This window comes from Pongo abelii, chromosome 4 (genome assembly GCF_028885655.2).
Source record: "Pongo abelii isolate AG06213 chromosome 4, NHGRI_mPonAbe1-v2.0_pri, whole genome shotgun sequence".
Lineage (NCBI taxonomy): Eukaryota > Metazoa > Chordata > Mammalia > Primates > Hominidae > Pongo > Pongo abelii.
This window is the reverse complement of record NC_071989.2, coordinates 157,873,888-157,895,412: the sequence shown is the minus strand read 5'-3', so window position 1 is coordinate 157,895,412 and position 21,525 is coordinate 157,873,888. Positions and strand designations below refer to the sequence as shown.

Below are 21,525 nucleotides of genomic sequence, written 5' to 3'. Positions count from 1 at the left end.
TGCCTAATAAGAGTGGTAAGCTGATCTCTCTGAGTCAGACAGGCTGGAATTCACTCCTGGCTCTACTAGCGGTAATTATGGTTCTCTTCAAAGCTATTTACCCATTTAGGAGTTGGAGATGTTAATAATGGCTACCTCTTGGGTTGTTTCAGAAGCTTAAATGAGATGATGGGTGTGAAGTGCTCACATAGAACTTGGAACATTGCTGGTGCTTAGTAATAAGGAACTGTTATTATTATTATTATTATTTTTGATCACAGAACTTCTTTGTTGTTGGAACATCCTTTACCATCTTGAGGGATCCTGCATTCTACAGAAAACAATCCGAGTAATGTTTACCTTTATCAAACTTTCTCATTTTACAGAAGGAGAAACTGAGGCCAAAGGAGTGGCTGTGGTTTTGGTGCTTTTATTTTGAAAAATGTGCAAGGTTCAGCCTCTTCCCATGTCAGTCATTTCCACTCCCACACAAGAAACAACAGAAGGACACAGGTTTAGGGTTGAAATGATGTGCTTTTATGGGAAACAAAAATATCCAACAACAATAACAAAAGCCCTTCAATCTTGCCAAGTTCTTAACCAGTGACAATGAGGCAGCTTCCATGATTGCGTCTGGCTGGGGATGATTCTAAAGGGTCAGGAAAGTGAAAAGACATTGGCCAAAAAGAGAAGTTGCAGGGAGGGCTGACATCCTACATGAGAACACAGCAGACTTCCCTCTGGCCCCTCACCCTATCACCCCTTCAATTTAGAATCTCCTCCCAATCTACAAAGATCCTTCCTGAATTTCCTCAGATGCAATCTCTTCCAGAAAGCTTTCCTTGGTCTGCTCTAACTGCATATGACTTTTCATTAACATCACACACACTTTCTCTTTCCTTCTCCGATCACTTTCTGCCTTACATCCGTTATGTTTGGGTACATGCCTTATGATACCCGCTATTGGTAGGCATATCCCTGAGACCGAGTCCCAGGTTGACTCACCCCATGCTCCCCTCCCCCTCCCCCATTCAGTGCTCAGTATTCAGCAGGTGCTCAACATCAGAGGTGCTCAGTGAGGGTTTGTTCAATTTAAGTCAGTTCTACATTTGCCATGTCACATCACCAGCCTCTTGAGAGTCATTATTGTCATTTTCACTTCTTCATCCTTCCTCCATGATCTCAAAATGGTCCGACTCAAGGCATCTCCAAGAAGGAACAGCCCCCACCAAACATTACCCGCTCAAGGTGAAAGGTTTGGAGAGGAGAAGAGAGGTTAAGCTTTCTCCCCTGTTCAGGGAGGCGAGCAGGAAAGGGAGCCACCGGGAAAATCCAGGATGGCCATGAGCGGTGTTGGCCAACACTTCATTTTGGAATCTCATAAGCAGCCACTCTTCCAAAAGTTTCCCCGTGAAACATGGCCAACTTTGCAGCAGGAGCCGAGGACTGGCGGGGGTATGGTATGGTTGCCTTGCCAGCCCACAGACCAGAGGCATAGACCAAGAACCTTTCTTTGGGACATGGCCTATTTTCTCTCTGGAGGGTGATGAGAGTTGTCTGTCTGGTTGTTCAGTTGGAGCTCTGGTGGGAACATTAGCCCTGCGGTGTGTTGAGTTGTCAGGCACATAGATTGTAATAAGGCTAAAGAATACAAGCTGCAATCATGGGCCTCTCCTTGAAAGGGGGAAGGGTCAGGAGGTGCTGGGAGCAGTGAGGGAGAGAGGAGGGTCCCAAGAAATCCTGCAGCTCTGATTCTAACAGGTGCCCTGCTCTATCTCCCACTTCCGCTCCCTCTCCTTTCCTCTGGTTCTCCAAGTCCAGGTCAGGCAAAGGGGCCAGTTGGAAGTGGTGGAGGGAAGGGAAAGGCCTTTTCCTTTTCCTACCATGAATCCTAGATTTGGACAAGGGAGAGGTTACAATCCAGGGCAGAAGGAGGAGGGTTAAGGAGCTGAGGAGAGGCCTAGGCCCTGTCCACTTCTGTTGACTGGTGTAATGACTAGATTTGAGGCTCACACTTTTAACTGCATTGCCCCCAAAGAGCACTGAGCTCCTAATTGGGGGTGTTGAGAAAGTTCTTCGTGGGCGCTCAAAGGCGCTCATTGATTTGGGGAGACTGCTGCAGATCTTCCCATGGGAGGGCCCCTCTGGGGCCAATAAGGTATGGAAACCACATGGTCAGCGTCAGCCCTAGAAATTTAAGAAAGGGGCCACGAAGCAGAGAGAAGAAAGACTTCTTCAGGCACCTTCTTTAGGAAAGAGAGTTGGACCTTGGGGCACTCAAGTTAGGACAGATGTTTCAGTATAAAAAGGATCCCCAATAAAAGGACAGAGTCCCCTCAAATCCCTTCCCAGATCCCACAGCACTTAGAAAAGAGAAAGTAAGGAGCATAAAAATATCTCGATGACGTGGGCTTGCCTGACAGTACAGAAAAGCAAGTCTCATGGCAGGCAGTGTGTCCCATTACACAAGAGAGGATTATACCGAGCTTCAGTAGAGAGATTTTACATATATCTTTATATAAATGCATATATATTTATAGAGCCTCTGCCTAGAACAGCCGGGCTTGCTTCTTCAGTTCATTCCTCTTCCAGAGGGCCAGCCGGTCAAACTCAGAGATGGTCATGCCAAAGACTTGGTAGAACTCTTCCTGGGACAGGTGGCGCTGAAGGAGGCAGGGCAGGCGGGGGTGGGGGGACAGAGAAAGAGAGCAGCATGAGGATGCAAGATGCAGGGGTAGGTGGAGGCAGCAGTGGGTGCTGCATGTTCCCTTCGGGCACCCTGTGCCTTGCATGGTGCCTGAGCCTGGGGAACGTGTGATGAATATTTGTTGAATGAGTGAATATGGAATGAACATTTTCCCAGGGAAGACTCTGGAGCTGATTTGGCTGAAGAGGCCTCCCCTGCCTATGACTCAAGTGGGACTTCCGCTTCCACTACACATCCCTTGGAGTCCCCTGTTGACCCCTCTGCTTTCTGCATGCCCGCTCCATGTATTTGCATCCAGAAGTGTGTGTGGGTTCATGTTATCCCACTCCCCTTTGAGAGAAAAAGGAGCCATGTCCAAGATTTTAGGGGATATTTCCTCTTACTGATGTTTTAACAAATGATCTGGAAGGCTGTTCATCAGGCCAGTCAATGAAAAAAATTACTGCTCATAATTTTTGATGTACCAAAATGTCCTTTTATCTTTTTCTGATATGAAAACAAATATGCTTTATAATCAAACCCTTGTCTGTATTCTATAATAGATTTTCCCCTCTTTCTGGCCTCCTTCCCTTCCTCCCTTCTAAGCAGCTTTAAAAGTGTGATGCATTGTCAAAAGTTTTTAGAGTTAGAAATATACAGCACTTAAAATGTGGCCAAATGTTAACAATTGTTGTATTTAGTGAAAGGTAAATGGATGTTCATTTTACTATTCTTGAAACTTTCCTGGATAGCTACAATTTTTCAAAATGAAATTTAAAATTAAGTTTACAAAGAGAAATATATGGCATATATACTGCCTACAAACTTAATGGATTCACTTGAGCTGGCTTGTTGGTAGCAATTACATGAGCTAATTGGGTGCTGAAGGAGATTCAGTGAAAATTATTTATGTGACCACACAATAATTAGTCAGTTCTCTGGCTTGTTGTCACTGTGAATTATTATTATTATTTTTTTGAGACAGAGTTTTGCTTTGTCGTCCAGGCTGGAGTGCGGTGGCATGATCTCAACTCACTGCAACCTCCACCACCCCAGTTCAAGCAATTCTCCTGCCTCAGCCTCCCAGGTAGCTGGGACTACAAGTGCACGCCATCACGCTGGGCTAATTTTTTTTGTGTTTAGTAGAGACGGGGTTTCACCATGTTGCCTAGGCTGGTCTTGAACTCCTGAGCTCAGGCAATCTGCCCTCCTCAGCCTCTCAAAGTGCTGGGATTATAGGCGTAAGCCACGGCGCATGGCCATGTGAACTAACATTTTCACCATACCTTCAGAATTTCAAACAAAGGTAATATTGATAATTTTTGGTCAGTAATTTTTGAAGTAGTAGAGCTGGGACCAAAGTCCAGGCAAAATGCATTACATTCTCATTGCCCCTCTTGGTCAGTCCCATTAAAAATTCATAAGTAAGTCTTTCTATTATGAAAAATGTCAAAACTACACAGAAGAGAGAAAATAGGACAAAGCCCATGTCCACTATCCAGATCCAGTAATTGTGAGGTTTTCCACATTTGCTTCATTTATCTATTTTATTTGCTGAAATATTTTAAAGCAAAGCCTAGACATTGTGTCAGTTCATTCCTATGCACTTCAGAATGTTTCTCAAAACACACTGAATATTTTCTCACATTGTGGTTACACAATGCCATGAGTAAACTCAAGAAAATCTAACAAGAATTCCTCAGAATTCCCTGATACCTGTCCATTACAAAGTTCCTGTCTTGAAAATGTCTTTTCACAGTTTGTTTATCTGAACTAGGACCCAGGCAGTGCCCACACATCACATTTGCTTGTTAGATCCGTAAGACCCTGCCTCTTTCTTTGTGCTATTGACTTGTCCATGTTTGTGCTACTCAAGTTGAGTGCTGAAAGACACCTTGGATAGGAGAGTCCCCTTCTCTGCTCCTTCCATAGTAAAGACTGAGGGAAAATGCACTTTGGAATCATTTGTTATTGTTGTTGGAGGGTGGTGGTCAGTATTGGTTCTCCAGTTGAGTTTCTCTATCATGTTCAAAAATCTTTGTTATGAGTCTTGATATAAAAGAATGGTAGACTCACCCTCAAGTAATGTGTTAATAAGTAGGACACACTGGAAGGAGACCAGGGCTTCTCTCCTCTAAGGGCCAGCTGGGGCCTCCTTTCTCCCTCCAGTTCTCAAGGCCCCTAATGCCACGACTGTCCATCTGACATTTGCCACAGAAAGGTGTTAAAGCAGGAAGGTTAAGAGTGCAGCTCTTACAGCCAGGGAGAAATGGCCATGTGACCATGGACAAGTTACCTAACCTCTCCTGAACTTCAATTTCCTTTTCTGGAAAATGGGAGCATCCTAGTGTCTGCATCATGAATACCATGAGGGTGAATGAGCAGATACAGGTCATGTGCTCAACACTCAAGGGCACACAGAAAGCACTCAGTCTGGTCACTTTCACTATCATGGTGATCTTTTCATGCATCTGTTACATTGTGTGATCTGCTTCCAGTTTCCTTGGACTTCATCTTCTCCTCCTCATCTTTGTTGTGCTCATGTGACCCTAGACACACTAATCTTCTACTATGTTCAAACACAACAAGCTTACTCCTACATCAGGTTCTCAACACTGGCTGTTCCCTCTGCCCAGAAAGTTCTTCCTTCTTATAAAAGCATGCCCAACTCCCTCAACTACTTTGAGTCTTTGCTTACTGTCATGCATCCAATGAGACCCACTCTGATGATGCTATTTAAAACTGCAACTCGCCTCTTCCTCTCCTGATCCCCTTCTCTTCTCTCCTTTAACTTTTTTCCTTAGCACTTATTACGTTCTAACACATCGTGTCATTTATTTTTTCTTTGTGTCAACAATATTGACACAAATAAAGGAGACACATCTTGTGTCTCCTCACACAAGAATGTAGTTCCAAGAGGGCAGCGGTGTCTGTTTTGTTCATTGATATATTGTAAGCACCTCGAACAGTACCTGGATGCTTCTGCGGACATAGGAGGAGAGCTAGATTTGCTCCCTGCCCTCAAGGGGCCAACAGTCTTAGGACTGCACATAAAACGAGTGCTTGTGATGGTGGAAGAGAGGGGAGGCAGCACTGTATAGATAAGCAAGGCTTAAGTTAAGCTCCCTCGGTTCAAATTCTGATTCTGTCATCACTAGGTGATCAGCTTTAGCCAAATGGCAGCCTTGCTGAACCTTTATTTTCTCCTCTGTAAGGTGAGGATGATTCAATAAATATTTGTTGGATGAATGAATATCTATTCTCTGAGTTCCTTGAGGACAGGGTCATAGTCTTCCTTCTTCAGTCCCCTCCTAGAACTAGTGCAGGAGGCTGGGGCAGTGTCTTTAGCCCATGGGCCTCAGCTCAGGCTACATTTTAGACATCCTTGGGTGCTTTTAAAAAGTTCTAGGCCTGAGCTCCTTCCCCAAATTGTGATTGAATTGGTCTACTGTGGGGCCCCTGTATGGTATTTTTAAAAATGTCCCTGGGTGATTCTGATGTCCTGGAGAATGTTTCCATCCCTAAAAACTGGCTTCACTGAGCTGCCCTGGGAGCTGTCCCCTTCAGCACTGGTAGACACTTTGATTTGGAGACAGGGAAAGGAGGAGGCCCTTGTTGAAATGTGAGGAGAATCACCCACTTCCTGGGGTGCTAACCCAGTGTGTTAGAGCTGGAAGAACTCACAGAGCTTCCTGGCTAACGTACATTCCCTTCCTTCTGCCCCAACCCTCTACCCTGGGCCAATTCCACGCCATCAAGTCCAGGGTGGCTCATATGCTTTTCCTGAGGAGTGCTGAGCCTCCTATTTCAGAAGCCTGCACTCAATCCCACAAACGTTTTCTGACACCTCTCCCAGCCCAGACCCTGTGGTAGAGGGCAGACAATGTTTGTCCCTAAGAAACTCAGGGTCAAGCAGAGGAAATGGACACATCCATGATCTGATACACAGGAGAGTGAAAGGTGCTTGATGCACTTTGGATATAAAGCTGGAGGAGGTCAGAGGACAAGAGGAGTGGCCCCTCCTGTAGGAGGGTTGGAGGAGGCTTTGGGGCACAGGGATTACTAGTGGAGAGCCCTGAGGAGCAAGGAGGCTGGTGAGATGGGAAGGGCATTGATATGGCTTGGCTGTGTCCCCACCCAAATCTCACCTTGAATTGTAATAATCCCGTGTCAAGGATGGGGCCAGGTGGAGATAATTGAATCTTGGGGGCAGTTTTCCATATACTCTTCTCCTGGTAGTGAATAAGTCTCATGAGATCTGATGGTTTTATAAAGGGCATTCCCCTGCACAATCTCTCTTGCCTGCTGCCATGTAAGACTTGACTTTACTCCTCCTTTTCCTTCCACCATGATTGTGAGTACTCCCCAGCCATGTGGAACTGTGAGACCATTAAACCTTTTTTTCTTTATAAATTACCCAGTCTCAGGTATATCTCTATTAGCCGCATTAGAACAGAGTAATACAGGCATTCTAGGGAGAGGGAGAGGCAGGGAGTGGCAACAGGCTGTAAGGGGCAGAGTGTGCTGCAGCACTAGAGGAGCCCAGGAACTGGAACTCCACACCAGGTGTCTGGATGGCTCAAATGCCGGGCACCATGTTCTGGCCCACCTCTGCACCTTTATTTATGCTGTTCTCCTCTCCATCTCCATCGATCACAAACTCTACTTGTCTTCCTAGTCCATCTACATCCTTCCTTTTTCTGCAAACCTGTGTTGACTGCCTCAGGCCTTAGTGGTCTCCCCTGCACAACAGTAATCTAATGTTCATTGGGCACTTCATACTCAGTATGTTGCCAGACTCCATGCTAAGGGCTTTATGGGTACTGGCTCACTCACTTCTCTTGGCAGCAGGAGGGAAGCACACCAATCACCCTCACTTTACAGAGGAGAAAACCAAGTTGCAGTGAGGTTGTTGCTTGGTTAAAGCTGCCCACCTAGTGATGGCAGAATCAGAGTTTGAACCTAGGGAGTTTGACTCAAGACTTACTTACGCTTTTTTTCCTTCTACATAGTGCTCCCTCCCCCTGTCCCCCATCACAAGCACAAGTTTTATGCACAATCCTGAGACTGAGGGCCCCTTGGGGGAAGGGAGCAAATCTAGCTCTTCTGCAATTCTGCAGAAGCATTGGCCCTAGTTGAGGACTTACTGTCCCTTTGCACCACAGACACTAACTGAATTGAAGAGGAGGCAGCAAAGAACAGCATGGGGAAGTTTTGGGGGAACAGTATGGAGCAGTTTTGGGGGAACAGCATGGGGCAATTTTGGGGAACAGCATGGGGAAATTTTGGGTTGAGGAAATTGGTTCAAGTCCCTGCTTTTTCAATAAGCTGTGTGATCTTAAAGCCACTCATTCCATCCAGCCCCCTTGAGCTGGATTATACCAAGCAACTTCTGAAATTTCTTTCAACCCAAGAGTTCCTGCTCAGTTTTTTAGACTTACCTCTAAACGGGTCCTGTCTACATCCTTGGGCAGTCGGTTTCTTCCTCTTGTAGTCACCAGCAGCAGTTCATAAGGGTAGATCTAAGGAGAAAGGGAGGTGGTCTCCAGCTTGGGTGAGGGTGGTGGGCTTGTTCCTTTCAGGTATATTTTGTGTCTGGGCTCTCTGTTCTATCCAGAAAGGGCCAGAAATTAAGTCTGGAGGAAGAGCTGGATCTGCCCGTCTTGGGGTTGCCCAGCAGCCTTAAGATACCTTCTCTCAAAGACAAGGCCCCAGAGAGTCCCCTAATACTACTAGGAATAAGCTTGGAGGTATTTGCCATGTGCCCATGCAATAATATGGGCACATAACCTCCCAAATGTAAGTGTCTAATATTTGGTGACTGGCAAGCCACCAGAGTGTCTCTGAAGCCCAGGGAGAGTATCTGATTTCAGTAGGCAAGAGACCTAGGGCAGGATTCAGGAAAAGTGGGCCAAGGAGGGGCAGGAAATGTTGGTCTTGAAAGGACCCCTGGGGTTATTTATCTATGTTCCCTTTCCTACACAGACAGTGCTGTCATCCTCCTGGTGATCCCCAGTGTAGCGGCTCCAAGAATCCTGGAGACCCCCAGGTCTATGCACATCCTTTACCTTGTACTCTGCAGAGAGAAAAAGAGACACACACACAGAATGGAGCCCATCAGTCTTTGCTTTGCATCACTACACGGGCCTCTGTCCTACTCTCTCAGGGAGTCTGGCCTCTATTGTCTACTTCTCTTAACCCAGAGACCTTGTCCTCACTGAATTCACCCTGAAGGACAATCAAGGCTGGTATGAGCACAGTGGAAGGCTAAAGATAGGGGTTGGGCTGATCTTGAGATGGTTTTAAGGAAAAAATGGCTTTAGAGATATTTAGAATAGAAATTAGAAGAATCTGAGATCTGAAACACATGGATAAGATCCTCTGTCTTCTGTGGGGAATCCTTTGAGGTTCTGATGTGGGCCCCTTCTACCTGAGCTTGCTCATAGGAGCTGGTCGAGGTTGGTGTGAAAGCATCACTGGCAGAGAGCAGGAAGCTCATGGAATTCTTACTGGGAACAGTGTGCAATTGGCTCTGAGTGCTTCCCTCCACTGGGGCTGGCAGGCAACCCTCGCTCCACAGTCCAGGGAGAAGACAGCAGAACTCTGTGATGGTTCTGGGAACCCAGATGGGACAGGTGGCTTGGAGATCACCCAAGGCCAGGATTTGAGAGGATGAGGGAAAAGCAGGGGAAAAGGGAGGGGGTGGGAAGTGAAAGGGAGTAAGAACTCAGGGTTGGATACAGCCCAGCGTGGGGACAGAATCTGTAGCCATCATTTGCCGAGGGTCAAGCTGCAGTTTTGAGTGGTACATCTGGAGGCACTTTCCCTGCAGACCCCCTGCAGGCCTGCACTCACCTCGCATGCCCCAGTTGACTGCGTTCATGCTGTCGTAGTGGAAGAGGTCTGCGCTGGGCGTCTGCAGAAGAGACAGAACCAGGGCTGGCCTGAGATAAGCTCACCTCTGCCTCCCTGAAGCACTCACTCACCTCCAGAAAATGGACTGGCGCTTGTGGGACATAGGGCCTTCTCAGCAGCCTCTGTCTCAAGTTAGGGAAACTTAACTCGCTGCTATATCCTTGTGCTTTGTCCTGGCACATGGTGGGTACTCAATATATATCCATTTATTTGGTGAATTTCACTTCTTCATGCTTTCTTTCATTGCTCAAATACCCCTTTTTCTAGGAGATTTGTCCTGACAACCTGGCTGGAAGTTGCAAGTCACTCCTTCCATGAACTCTCAATCCTCCTTCCCCTGCTCATCATTTTTCTTTTTCCATAACAGCATGCTCAGGGAGCTCAGAAAATGTACAGGCCATGTTAGAGGCCAGTGGAGCATAGCAGTCAGGGGTGGGCTGTGGGATCAGCTGGCCTGGGCTTGAATCCTGGCTCTACCACTTCTTGTTGAAGAGTGTGGGCAAGTCACCTCACCTCTCTGTGCCTTTCTGCATGCACAAAGTAGGGTAAATGATAGTAACTACCTCCATGGGTTGTGAAGGCAAAATAAATTAGTGCTTGCAAAGTGTTTAGCTGAGACCCTGGCACAGAGTTATTGCCCAATAAGTACTAGTTGTTCCCAAGCCCCTCCCATGGGGGCCCCTTTTCACGAAGGGGTCACCAGGGAGGGGAGCAAGTCATTGCCATACAGTTGTTTCAGTTAACCCACCACTAGCCCCAGGACCTTTGCTCAGGTTTCACCTTACAACAAGCTAATGTTGGATTTATTAGCATTTTGGGGACAACGTCCCCCCCATCCCCCAGCACAGCTTCTTACCCTGTGCAGCCCATTTCTTCGGTAGGCAGGCAGGGAGGCAGATTTGGAGATGAGAGGATCTGAAAAGAAGGATCTAGAGCAATTACCAGGAGTTCCAAGCCATGAGTCCCTCTCCCCGAGGTCATCTGGCCACCAATGGCCAATATTGCTCCCAACCTAGCAGGAAGGGGTGGAGGCCAGAGGCCACCAACTCTTCCTGATGCTCTCCAGATTTGCAACTTGACCATCTCTGGGGGCATTTCACTCTAGCAGAATTCTAGATACCTGCCCAAGGCACCCACTCATATACTCTTGTATCCTTGACCTGCACATCTCTATCTTCTTGTGATAGACCCCTGTGTCCTGGCCACAGGCTGGCTCTGGACAAAGGCCCTGGAATTGAAGTCAAGCTCAGAACTCAGGTAGGAAGGCTCCCAGGTGGTGGAAGAGGTGTGTGCCCTTTTTTCTCTCTGGGACCGTCTGTTGGGGATGGCAATCCTAGTTCCAGAAACCCAAATGCAGACCCACAATCTGACAAATACAATGGAGTAGACTATTTGAGGTCAGCAGTGGGCTGGGACATCCACATTGTATGGTCATTAGAACTATGGAGAACTGCAGCTGACACAGCTCTGTCCCTCATGGGACATGATGGGCTGAAGGTAGGGCAGGCAGAACTTACCACTGTCAGCCAGGTAGTGCGACCGAGGGGCTGCAGGAGAGAAAAGCTGAAGGTCATTGCTCTTGAGGAAAGACAAACATGGTGAAGACAATTCATGGGGACAAAGAAATGTGGCTTCCATACTTGGTCTCCCTGGCTGGCTGGGAAAAGGGGCCTCCTTCAGACCCTCCTGAACTGGTCAGTTTTTAATTGTTGCACTTGCACCCCATCTCCCTTCCCTGTCCAGCTCCTAGCCTGGCACCTGGCACAGGGCAGGTGCTCTGTGATATTTGTTGCACAGATGTGGTTGAACAAGGTTGAATTGCAAACAGCACTGGTGCACTGCACAGACCCCAGAGCCAGGGGTTGAAAACAGTGGCCCTCAGTGGTCAGGCAGGAAAACAGGCTCAGCAGTTCATCCTGGCTCTGCTATTAATAGATTTCTAACTTCAGACAATCTAATTAATCACGCTTTGGTTTTCTCATCTGCAAAACGGGGAGTGATAGTGTCTCCTTTGTAGGATTATTGTGAAGAATATGTGACACAATACAGTAAGATACTTAGCATAGTGCCTGACGCATCTGTAACACTCCATAAAACTGGCTTTATCATTATTGCCACCAACACCAACATCTTCAATCTCACTGAGAGTCAAGGTGTAGTATGGGGAAGAGGGAAGAGCTCATGGCCTTGGGGCCACTCCAACTTGGGTCTGATCTTGACTCAGTCACTTACTGGCTTTTGACTTGGAGCAAGTGGCTTAACCTCAGTTCTCTCATCTATAAAGTGGGTGATAATAATCCCTCTACATTGCAGCTCTACCAGGAGTGTAACATTCCTACAAATGCCTGGCACATAGAAGTGTAATAAATGATGCATTTTATTATCCATAAAGTATTGATCCGAGATGAGATTTCCTGGCAGGACTGCATCTCACAGGAGTAAGAAAAGGAAGAGGCAGACAGAGTGTGTGTGTGTGTGAGTGTGTGTGTGTGTATGTGTCCAGGAATAGGAGGAGCTTGCAATGAGATTTTCAAGAAGTATTTGAATAAAGCCCCTGCTTGTATAAGTTCAAATCATGGCAGACTCACTACCTCAGGAGGCCATCCCTTACATCTTTGAGCCATTCCGATGATTATCAGACATTGTTCTTTTTTTTTTTTTTTTTTTTTTTGAGACAGAGTCTTGCTCTGTCGCCCAGGCTGGAGTGCAGTGGCCCAATCTCAGCTCACTGCAAACTCCGCCTCCCGGGTTCATGCCATTCTTCTGCCTCAGCCTCCTGAGTAGCTGGGACTACAGGCGCCCACCAACACGCCCAGCTAATTTTTTGTAATTTTAGTAAAGACGGGGTTTCACCATGTTAGCCGGGATGGTCTTGATCTCCTGACCTCATGATCTGCCCGCCTCGGCCTCCTAAAGTGATGGGATTACAGTCATGAGCCACTGCGTCCAGCCAAGCCATTTTTCTTTATACTGAATCTGACTGGAAGTCAGAGCTTCAGATGCCCCAAAGCAATGGAAGTGACTGCTCAGGGCAGAGCATGGTCTTATATAGTGCCCCATAGAGCGCCTTTCCAAATCTGTATTCTAGACTTCAATGAAGCTCCCAGAAGGGGCATTGCAGGGTTTGGGGCTAACCTTTGTGGCCAGCCTCTTCTGATTCTTTTGTTGGCCCAGGGGATTGAGACTGGGCTGGCTACATTCCAATAGAACCTAATTTATAAAAGCAGACAAGGAAGCTAATTAAGTAAGCTCCATTACTGATAAATTGAGTGATCTTGGGCAAGTCACCAAAGGCTTCTGTGCCTTCACTCCCCATCTGTATATGTAGGGTGATAAGGGCACCCCACCCACCACAGGGCTGCTGTGAGGAAGAAGAAAGAGGATGCATGGGCTGTGCCTCAAGGGAGCCTGGCTCAGAGTGAACAGCTGACACTGCCAGCTAGTCACAGAGAAAGGTATCCCCACCCTGTTGGGCTTCCAGAGCAGTGCTTACAGCCATTGAGGGACATCTCATAGCCAGCTGTGTGCAGGGCCTCCCGGCTGCTGGTGGAGCTCCGGGGAGGGGTCCAGGGATCTGCATAGGAGCTCGACCGGGCCTTCATTTCTTCCTTCAGAATCAGCCGGCCAATTCCACTTTGGAGCTGAGGGTGGGGGAAGAGCAACATGAAGTTAGAAGGAAAATAAAGGACACTGAGATGGAACGGGCTTGGGCAAGGCTGAGGATCACATCCTCTATAGTAGCCTGCTCTCATGTTTGCCTTCCCGGCGTCCCTCCCACCTTGTGGCACCCATGTTTCCTGTTGCAATCTCATCTTGTCTTCCACAAGTTGTCCTGTGGTCTGGGTAGGGGTCTGGTGGTGGGCACAAAAAAGCAAGCCTGGCCAGTGACAGGATCCCATTGTCCTGGCACAGTGATTGATTCAACAATGGGCAGATAGCCACCTTTTTCTTTTTAACTGAGGTGAAAATTACATAACTTCAAATTAACCATTCTAAAGGAAATGATTCAGTGGCATTTAGTGCATTCACAATGTTGTGGAACTACCACCTCTATCTCATTTCAAAATACCATCATTTCCCCCAAAGGAGATCCCATACCCATGAAGCACTCACTCCTCATTCCCCTCTCCCCCAGCCCCTGGGAACCACCAATCTATGTTCTGTCTCTATGGATTTGCCTAGTCTGCATATTTCATGGAAATGGAATCACACAATATGTGATCTTGTGTCTAGCTTCTTTTCTTAAGCATAATGTTTTCAAGGTTCATCTGCATTGTGGCCTGTATCATTACTTCATTTCTTTTCATGGCTGAATAATATTCCACTGTATGGACATACCATATTTTGTCTATTCATGAGCTGATGGACATTTGGATTATTTCCATATTTTAGCTTTTGTGAATAGTGCTGCCATGGATATGAGTATATATGTATTCGTTTAAGTCCTGTTTTTAATTCTTCTGGGTATATATCTAGGAGTGGAATTGCTGGATCATATGGTAATTTTATGTTTAATTTTTGAGGAACCACCAAATTGTTTTCCACAGGGGCTGGAACAAGGGTTTCACCAGCAATGAACAAGGGTTGCAAGCACCTGCTTACCATTATGTGAAAATAGCTTGCCTGAGCATGAAGCCAATGCAGAGGCAAGCCCCAGAAGTGAAGAGATGAATTTCCTATGGCATTTTTTTGAGCAGTTGGATCTAGCCGTACTTTAAGCTAATTCTACCATTTGATTTTTCAGTTATACAAAGCTATGCTTTTCTTTTTTCTATCATAAGTGGGCTTGAATCTGTTTTTTGTCGCTTGCAAATGAAAAGACCCTCAGTGATATATGCTCTAAGCATCGTATTCAGTGCTGTGGCCTCTGCCCACCTTATGCATGCTGCGGTCAAAATCATCCTCCTCTCCTCCAGATGAGAACCTTCTGGCTCGGGGCACTGTCAAAAGACAGATAAGATCAGCTCCAGCATGTGCACCCCACTCAGCCTGGCTTAAGGCATTTTTTTTTTTTTTAAAAAGAAAAGCCACTTTTCTTTTTAATCTTATTTTTCAATGGAAACAGTCTCGTTTAAGCTAAGCCCCACATCAGCTGAAAGTGGTATCTGCTGCCTTTGTGGTCTCTGAACCCTCCTCTCCCGTGGGGACGGATCACTGCCCACTTGGTTATAGTTGTATTTGTGTCTTACCTTCTTTTCTAAATGAAGACTTCTTTGAGAGTAGCGAACGAGTCATCCTTTTATTAAATTTTTAAATTTTTGAGACAGGGGCTCACTCTGTCACCCAGGCTAGAGTGCAGTGGTGTGATCATGGCTTGTTGCAGCCTCAAGCCCCCAGGCTCAAGGGATCCTCCTGCCTCAGGCTTGCATGTAGCTGGGACTACAGGCATACACTATCATGCCCAGAGAATTTTTAAAAATTTTTTTGTAGAGAAGAAGTGCTATGTTGTCCAGGCTGGTCTCAATTTCCTGGGCTCAAGTGATCTTCCCAACTTGGCCTCCCAAAGTGCTGGAATTACGGGCATGAGCCACTGTGCCCAGCCCCAAAGAGTCATCTCTGAGCTTCTATGAAGCTTTGCTCAGAATGGACATTCAATTAGTAAAGACATTGAATAAGAGTGGATCTTGATGAAAAATCTCCCCCCATACTTGAGAGGAACAGCTTGGGTTGTATGACTGGGTGAAGTGGTATCCGAGGACCACTAAGACCCCTTACCAGGAGCCTTCCACCTCCCCACATCCTTTCTTTCTCCATCCTCCCAACCATTTTTTACCTTACAGCCAAAGTCGTCTCTCAAAAGCACAAATGTGATCATGCCACTACTTTCAATGTGATCATGCCACTCACTGTTTAGGATAACAACCAAAATCCTTACCTCAGCCCTCAAAACCCTGGGGGACCTCCTCCCTCACCTCTACTGCTTCTCTTCCTCTCTGAGTTCAAGGTTAAGTGGACAGCCTTTTCTTTCCTCCAATGGAATCCTCTCTCACATCCTGGGTCTTTGCAGAGGTATTTCTACACTCTCTGCTGTGTTACATCCTTGCCACCCTCCTGATGGCAGCTGAGTGGCTGCATTGAGAAGCTTTTGTCATCTTCAGGCTGGACAGCAGGCCCCTGCCATCAGCTCTCCTACCTTCTGCACATCACCTCCCTCTCATGGCTGGGGCCTATGTCTTCTCCACAAGGGCAAGGACCTGGTCTGTTTTGCTCCCCAGTGTATTGCTAGGGTCCATGGCTAGTGTTTAGTACATATTTGTTGAATGAATAAACACCCTCAGTTATAAACCCTCTAAGCACTCTTATTCAGAATGATTGTATAAAGGAGTGGGCAACTGTTCTGAACACCCGTGTCCTTGGCACAGGTGATAGGGCCCTGGCCCCAGGCTCCTATGGGGGTACTACCTTTGGGGGACCCATGGTAGGTCCAGTACTCAGACTCCGAAGCATAGTAGGGGTCTGGCGAGTAGACGGGACTGTACTTGGAGGTCTGGCTGATGTCTTCACTTGTTTTGCTCTTGGTTGCTGTAGACAAATCACCTGCAGAGGACCCAAGGAGAGCACTTCAGGAAGGCAGAGTGACCGGGATGGGACTGTGTACCCTTTTCCTATCTCTGCCAGGCTCCAGCCCAGGGGAGTGAGGCCACTTCAAGATCAGGGCTCTCTGTTAGAACTGGGCCATGGAGCATCGGAGCTGGAAAAGCACTGGGGCCAAACCCTCATTTTGCATTTAGAAATTGGAGCACCAGAGAGGGAAAGGGGCTTGCTTAAGACTACCTAGCATGTGAGCACCAGAACTGGACCAGACCTCAGCCCAGGGCTCTGTCCAGCACATTCCATGGATTCCCAGGTCTGTTCCAGAATGACCTCTAAGGGTGTGGCTCCTCAAATAAGACTGGACAAGTCTCAGGTGAGCCCCAGCCCTTTAGAAGCCTTCCTAGACCTTTAGAAGCCTTCCTTGTTATAAATTTGAACTCCATCATTCCTTACAACCTGAGATGCCACATTCTGCTCAGGGACTACATAGCCTGAAGGAAGGAGTGCTAGACAGGGAGTCAGCAAAGCCGGGTTCTGGTCGCAGCTCTGCCACTTTACTCAGCTGTAACACTGGGCAGTTCCTACCATCTCTGCCTGTTTCCTCATCTGTAAGTGTCAAAATTGGTCGGCTGGCTCAGGTGCCATCCAGCTTCAAGCTTCCACTGAAGTAAGCCCAGGACAGGGGTGACCAAAAAGACCCACTGCAGTCACAACTACTTACAGAGCAGTGACTTCTCGTGGCCCAAACGTGGGTGACAGGCTGGTAGAGCAGAGAGAGGGGCTGGGGAAGTGTGTGTCGCTGCATGACCATTTCTCATGGTCAGCTACAGGAAGCTTTAGGGACAAGCTCTGTGCTCTGTGGAGCCAGAGTGGCAGAGGGTGGTGGATCAGCTTCAGCCAGCCCCAGGCTATGCAGCCCCCACAACAGCACTTGCTTCCAAAGATTTCAAATTCTTCTCTTTGACTTGGGTCCTGGGCAGCCCCTCCTGGCTGATTGCATTTAGCTTTTTCCTCTGCCCTCTTTTCCAAGCAACCCACCTCCACCCCAGACTCCTCTTGAGTCTGCTTAATGCCACCCCTCAGAGCCCACCTGGAAAATCCCACGAAGTCCTGAGAAGCTTGCGACCTGGGGGCCTTTTCTAGGTATAAAGCCAAACTACCTTTGTCATGTTGGTGTCTTTCTATGAGTACTCAGGGGACATGGCATGTCCTTCACAGGCTGGTATAGATGTGCACATGCTCACAGACTCACTTAGGACCCCCTGCTCAGCCCCCTCTGGAACCAAGGATGTCTGTCTAAACTGTAGAATCTTAGGCACCCAGAGCCACTGTTTAAACTCGTACTGTCCCCTCCACCAGCTAATTAGTTCAGAACCTGGTGCAGGACTGCTTCACTCATCTCCAAGCTCCACCGATTCTGGGCCTCCTTTTGTTATCCAGCTAGATCCTTAAGCAAGTGTGGGTGCACAGGGTGGCAGCTGCTCCTCTGCAGCTTCAATGGAAGGGATGCGCTCATTCAATCGAGGCTTAGTAAGTACTTTTTGCAAAAATGAATGGGTGGTGCCAGTGATGAATGACTTGGTGGTTCTCACACTAAGTGCAGGTAGGAATCACGGACAAAACCAGTTATAGTGCAGATTCTTAGTTCACACTCTCAATATTTATAATTAAGGGAGTCTGGGGCAAGGAAGGGGCCAGGGAATCTGCCTTTTAAATGTCTCTTAGGTGCAGATGGTCCATAGATCATCCTTTAAGAATAAAGTATAATAATAATAATAATAATAATAATAATAATAAATGAAAATAAATAAATAAAATAAAAAAAAAGAAAATCAGTATTATGTATCCTACATATGTATGCAGCTGCTTTTCAAAAGTATACAGACACTATTGTGATTAGAAAAATACAAATTCATTCCAAGGCAAAAAAAAAAAAAAAAAAGAAACACTAAATCAATGAACGAATGAAAGAAGGAAGTGACCCTCTGCAACCTCACTCATCTACATCTCCTCTGCAAGTCTCCATCCACTCTCAGGAGACTGTGACTGAGAACAACTTAGAGCATGGGTTCCCAAGTTGGGCTGAGCATCAGAATCACTTGGAGAAACCATGACACATACAAAATTCGAATTCAGTAAGCCTGGGATGGGGCCCAGGAATCTGTATGCATCCCTTGTTATTCTAATGAACATTTCAAGTATTAATGCCTTGGAGTGTGACTCTCCCAGGGGTATGTGCATTTTACAAAGGTTTTACCAATTATGGAACTTAGGATGCCAGAGAGCAGGTAAGGGGGAGATTGCAAAGGTGGTGGGAAAGAACTGAGGGGACATGAGGACTTTGTTCTTTTGAAATGACACCAAACTCTGCCCTAATGTCACCCTGGGTGATGGGGCAGTCAGCAAGAAGGACCAAGATGCAGCCTTGTGTTTTGTGGCCCCTGGTGGCCTGTGCAGGGCCATCTGCATAGATGGTTAATCTCCCCCCTCTCCTTGTGTGGCCAAGCCCTATCTGCCTCTGACCATACCATGCCGTTTGTAGATCGGGGGTTTCCGGTAGATGTTACTGTCTCCAGCTGCCAGACAGACCAGGAAGGGACAGTGGGGAGGGGAGAGAGAGACAGGAGAAAAGGAGACAGTACTTGGTCAGTTGATCTTAGAAGAGAGAGATGGGCAACAACTTTTTCCAAGGGGCCACATCTTTTTCCCCTGGTGACTTCCTCTTCCAAAGTTGAACTTTCAACCTCGTCCCAACAGGTTCCAAGTAAGGTGCGGGAAGAGGAATGGATGGATCCAAGTGGTGCCGAGGAAGGGACCTGGGGCTTGAAGGGTGAGCATGCAGGCACAGGGGTGTGTGTGCTCAGCAGAGCCCCATGCAGGAAGGTGTCCACTGCCTCCACCAGGGGCCACACCTCACTCCATGTGAAAATTCCCAGGATGCTGCAGCCGAATTTCAGCTTACCTCCCTCCCCCTCCCTCAAAGACAGACAGGATGGGACCCCTCTAGGGCAGCTGAGGAAGGTGTAGATGCAACAGCAGCATGAGCTCTTGAGGGGAACATGAGTGGGGAGTGAAAAACTGAGCTTGGTGTCAGGAGACTGAGGTCCAGGCCCAGCTCTGCTGTGACTCAGAGGGAGACCTTGTCCAAACCACACCCACTCAGTCACGTAGCCCCTGTCTTCCTCTCAATTCCTATCATGACCTGCGGTCACATGACATGATAGTGCTGTTCCCTCTGCCTGGGATGTCTTTCCTTGGCTTCTTCATAGGCTGGCTCTTCATCTTTTTTTTTTTTTTTTTTTTTTTTTTTTTTGAGACAGAGTCTCACTTTGTCACCCAGGCTGGAGTGCAGTGGCACGATCTTGGCTCACTGCAACCTCCGCCTCCCAGGTTCAAGTGATTCTCCTGCCTCAGCCTCATGAGTAGCTGGGATTACAGGTACGTGCCACCATGCCCAGCTAATTTTTGTATTTTTAGTAGAGACGGCGTTTCACCATGTTGGACAGGTTGGTCTCGAACTCTTGATCTCATGACCCACACGCCTCGGCCTCCCAAAGTGCTGGGATCACAGGCATGAGCCACCACGCCGGGCCCCTTCTCATCTTTCAGCTTTAATGTTACCTCCTCCAAGAAGCTCTTCCTGACCGCCCCATCTAGCCTGGCCTCTCTCAGCCTCATCATCTCTCAGGATGGCCTGTTTTATTTATGTTTACAGCACCTATCGCTACCTGAAATTATCCTCTACGTATTTGTTTACTCATTTTTTTATCTCTCTTCCTACATTAGTACGTAAATACCAAATACCATGAAGGCAGGATCTGGGCTGGGTTGAGCACAGTTGCAACCTCTGGGCCCAGAACAGTGCTTGGCTGTACAGAAGGAATAACAGTGGCTTGGGAAGCCAAGTAACTGGCTCACAGTCATGAGCTTATAAGCAGCTGCATCGGATTCCATCCCAAGAGCTTTGAAGCCAAAGTGTGTGGCCTTCACCACTGTGTGCTCCTGCTGCGCCCCTCACAGCCCTCAGGCACTCACGGTATCTCACTCGGGCTCCCTGCCTCTTTTCTCCCCTGGACTGCTTCTTTGAGGTCCTAAGGGAGGTTGGTTCTGACAAGTGGATAATCTGAAGCCCCTGGGTGTGTTGGGGTTGGAGGACAGGGTTGGTGCAGGTGCTTGGTTAGGGAGGTCCCTCAAGAACCAGCTTCTTGGTGCCTGTGTGGCATCGAGGGGGTGACTCAGGCACCTGTGACCCCATGGAGCATGCATCCATCCCAGGAATTCCGGGCTGGCAATGCCTACCTGGGATGTGAAAGTGCTTGGGAGCCTGGTAAGAGGTTGGAGTGGAGGACCTCACATCTAACTGGCTATGGTATGGAGAGCTCCGGCCACTCTCGGGCCCTGGAGCACGCAGGCAGTGGTCGCCAAAGAAAACAGAGGCACAGAGAAAACAGGCATTAACGCGGTGGCAGTTAAGGAAGCAGTGAGGTGATGACAGCAGAGATGGGGGATGGGCTGGGGCGTCCCAGCGTGCTCAGGCTCCAGGGCGGAAGCAGCATGTGCTCTCATGCACCACGTTGGCAGAAACAAGCTTGACCTTGCTTCCTGGCTTGATCCCAAAGTCAGTTTTTGTGAGATGTAAAGATCAACTCTCCCGAGCTCCAGGAAGGCATCTTAGTTTGTCCCTTTTATCTCCCCAACCATCCCCGAACCTCCCCCTTTTGGACGCTCCCTTAATTGCTCCTTTCCTCCATCCAAGCGCTGGCTTCACCCCCAACCTGTGGGTGACTGTGGATGGCCTGATTGGATTGGCTGGGGTGGCCCTCAGGTGAAGGCCAGTTCATAGCCATACTTCTGGTCTCTTGGTTCTGCCCTCTGGGTGGGGCAGGCCATGAGGATGGTGGAGTCTTCTTCCATCCAGGGCCACAGGGCCACCTGCCAGCCCTCTCTCCTGGAAGTTCACCACCCACCTTCCTGCTGCTTCTCAGTGCCACACACTCCTCCATCCCCCCTGCCATCTCAGGGACTCAGAGAGGCCCAGCTGGTCACCTGGGTGGCCATAGGCCTCCAGAGGGCCACACTGTGATGGAGATCGTGGGGGAGCCTTGTGCCCTCTGCAGCAGGGACCCCAAGTGACTGTATTGTCTCCCTGGCTCTTCCTCTCCCTTCAGGGCCTACCCCTTCCTTACCAGAGCGGTAGTAATGGTGAGGTGAGCGGGAGAAGGTGGGCGACATGCCCTGCCGGCTGTAGGTGGGGGAGTCTATGTACCCCGGGCTGGAGGCCCGTCTCTGCCGGAGGTCCAGGTTCTCGTAGATGTCCTGGGAGAGGAAATGGGGCTGTGAGCACAGCTGGCAGTTAAGTGGGCCTGTGGCCTGAGGGTCTAGCAGGCAGGTGGGCATGACATGGAATCTGG

The 21,525-nt window shown here is 48.1% G+C and overlaps 1 protein-coding gene across 16 annotated transcripts in view; it reads right to left on the bottom strand.

Annotated features, from left to right (window-relative positions):
- Positions 1-390: 390 nt before the first annotated feature.
- The window catches only part of ABLIM3 (actin binding LIM protein family member 3), a 119,260-nt gene continuing 98,125 nt past the window's right edge, over positions 391-21,525 (bottom strand). For 2 of the 16 annotated variants that reach the window (XM_063723911.1, XM_063723910.1), the window contains 13 exons: positions 21,301-21,430; positions 20,414-20,512; positions 18,643-18,690; positions 15,983-16,117; positions 14,456-14,520; positions 13,074-13,221; positions 11,098-11,127; positions 10,437-10,495; positions 9,521-9,581; positions 8,647-8,741; positions 8,107-8,187; positions 6,814-6,897; positions 494-2,642 (listed from right to left, as the gene is read on the bottom strand). In XM_063723911.1, the coding sequence (XP_063579981.1) occupies positions 2,529-2,642; positions 6,814-6,897; positions 8,107-8,187; positions 8,647-8,741; positions 9,521-9,581; positions 10,437-10,495; positions 11,098-11,127; positions 13,074-13,221; positions 14,456-14,520; positions 15,983-16,117; positions 18,643-18,690; positions 20,414-20,512; positions 21,301-21,430 (1,149 nt within the window). In that variant the 3' untranslated portion in view covers positions 494-2,528. 16 annotated transcript variants of the gene reach the window in all.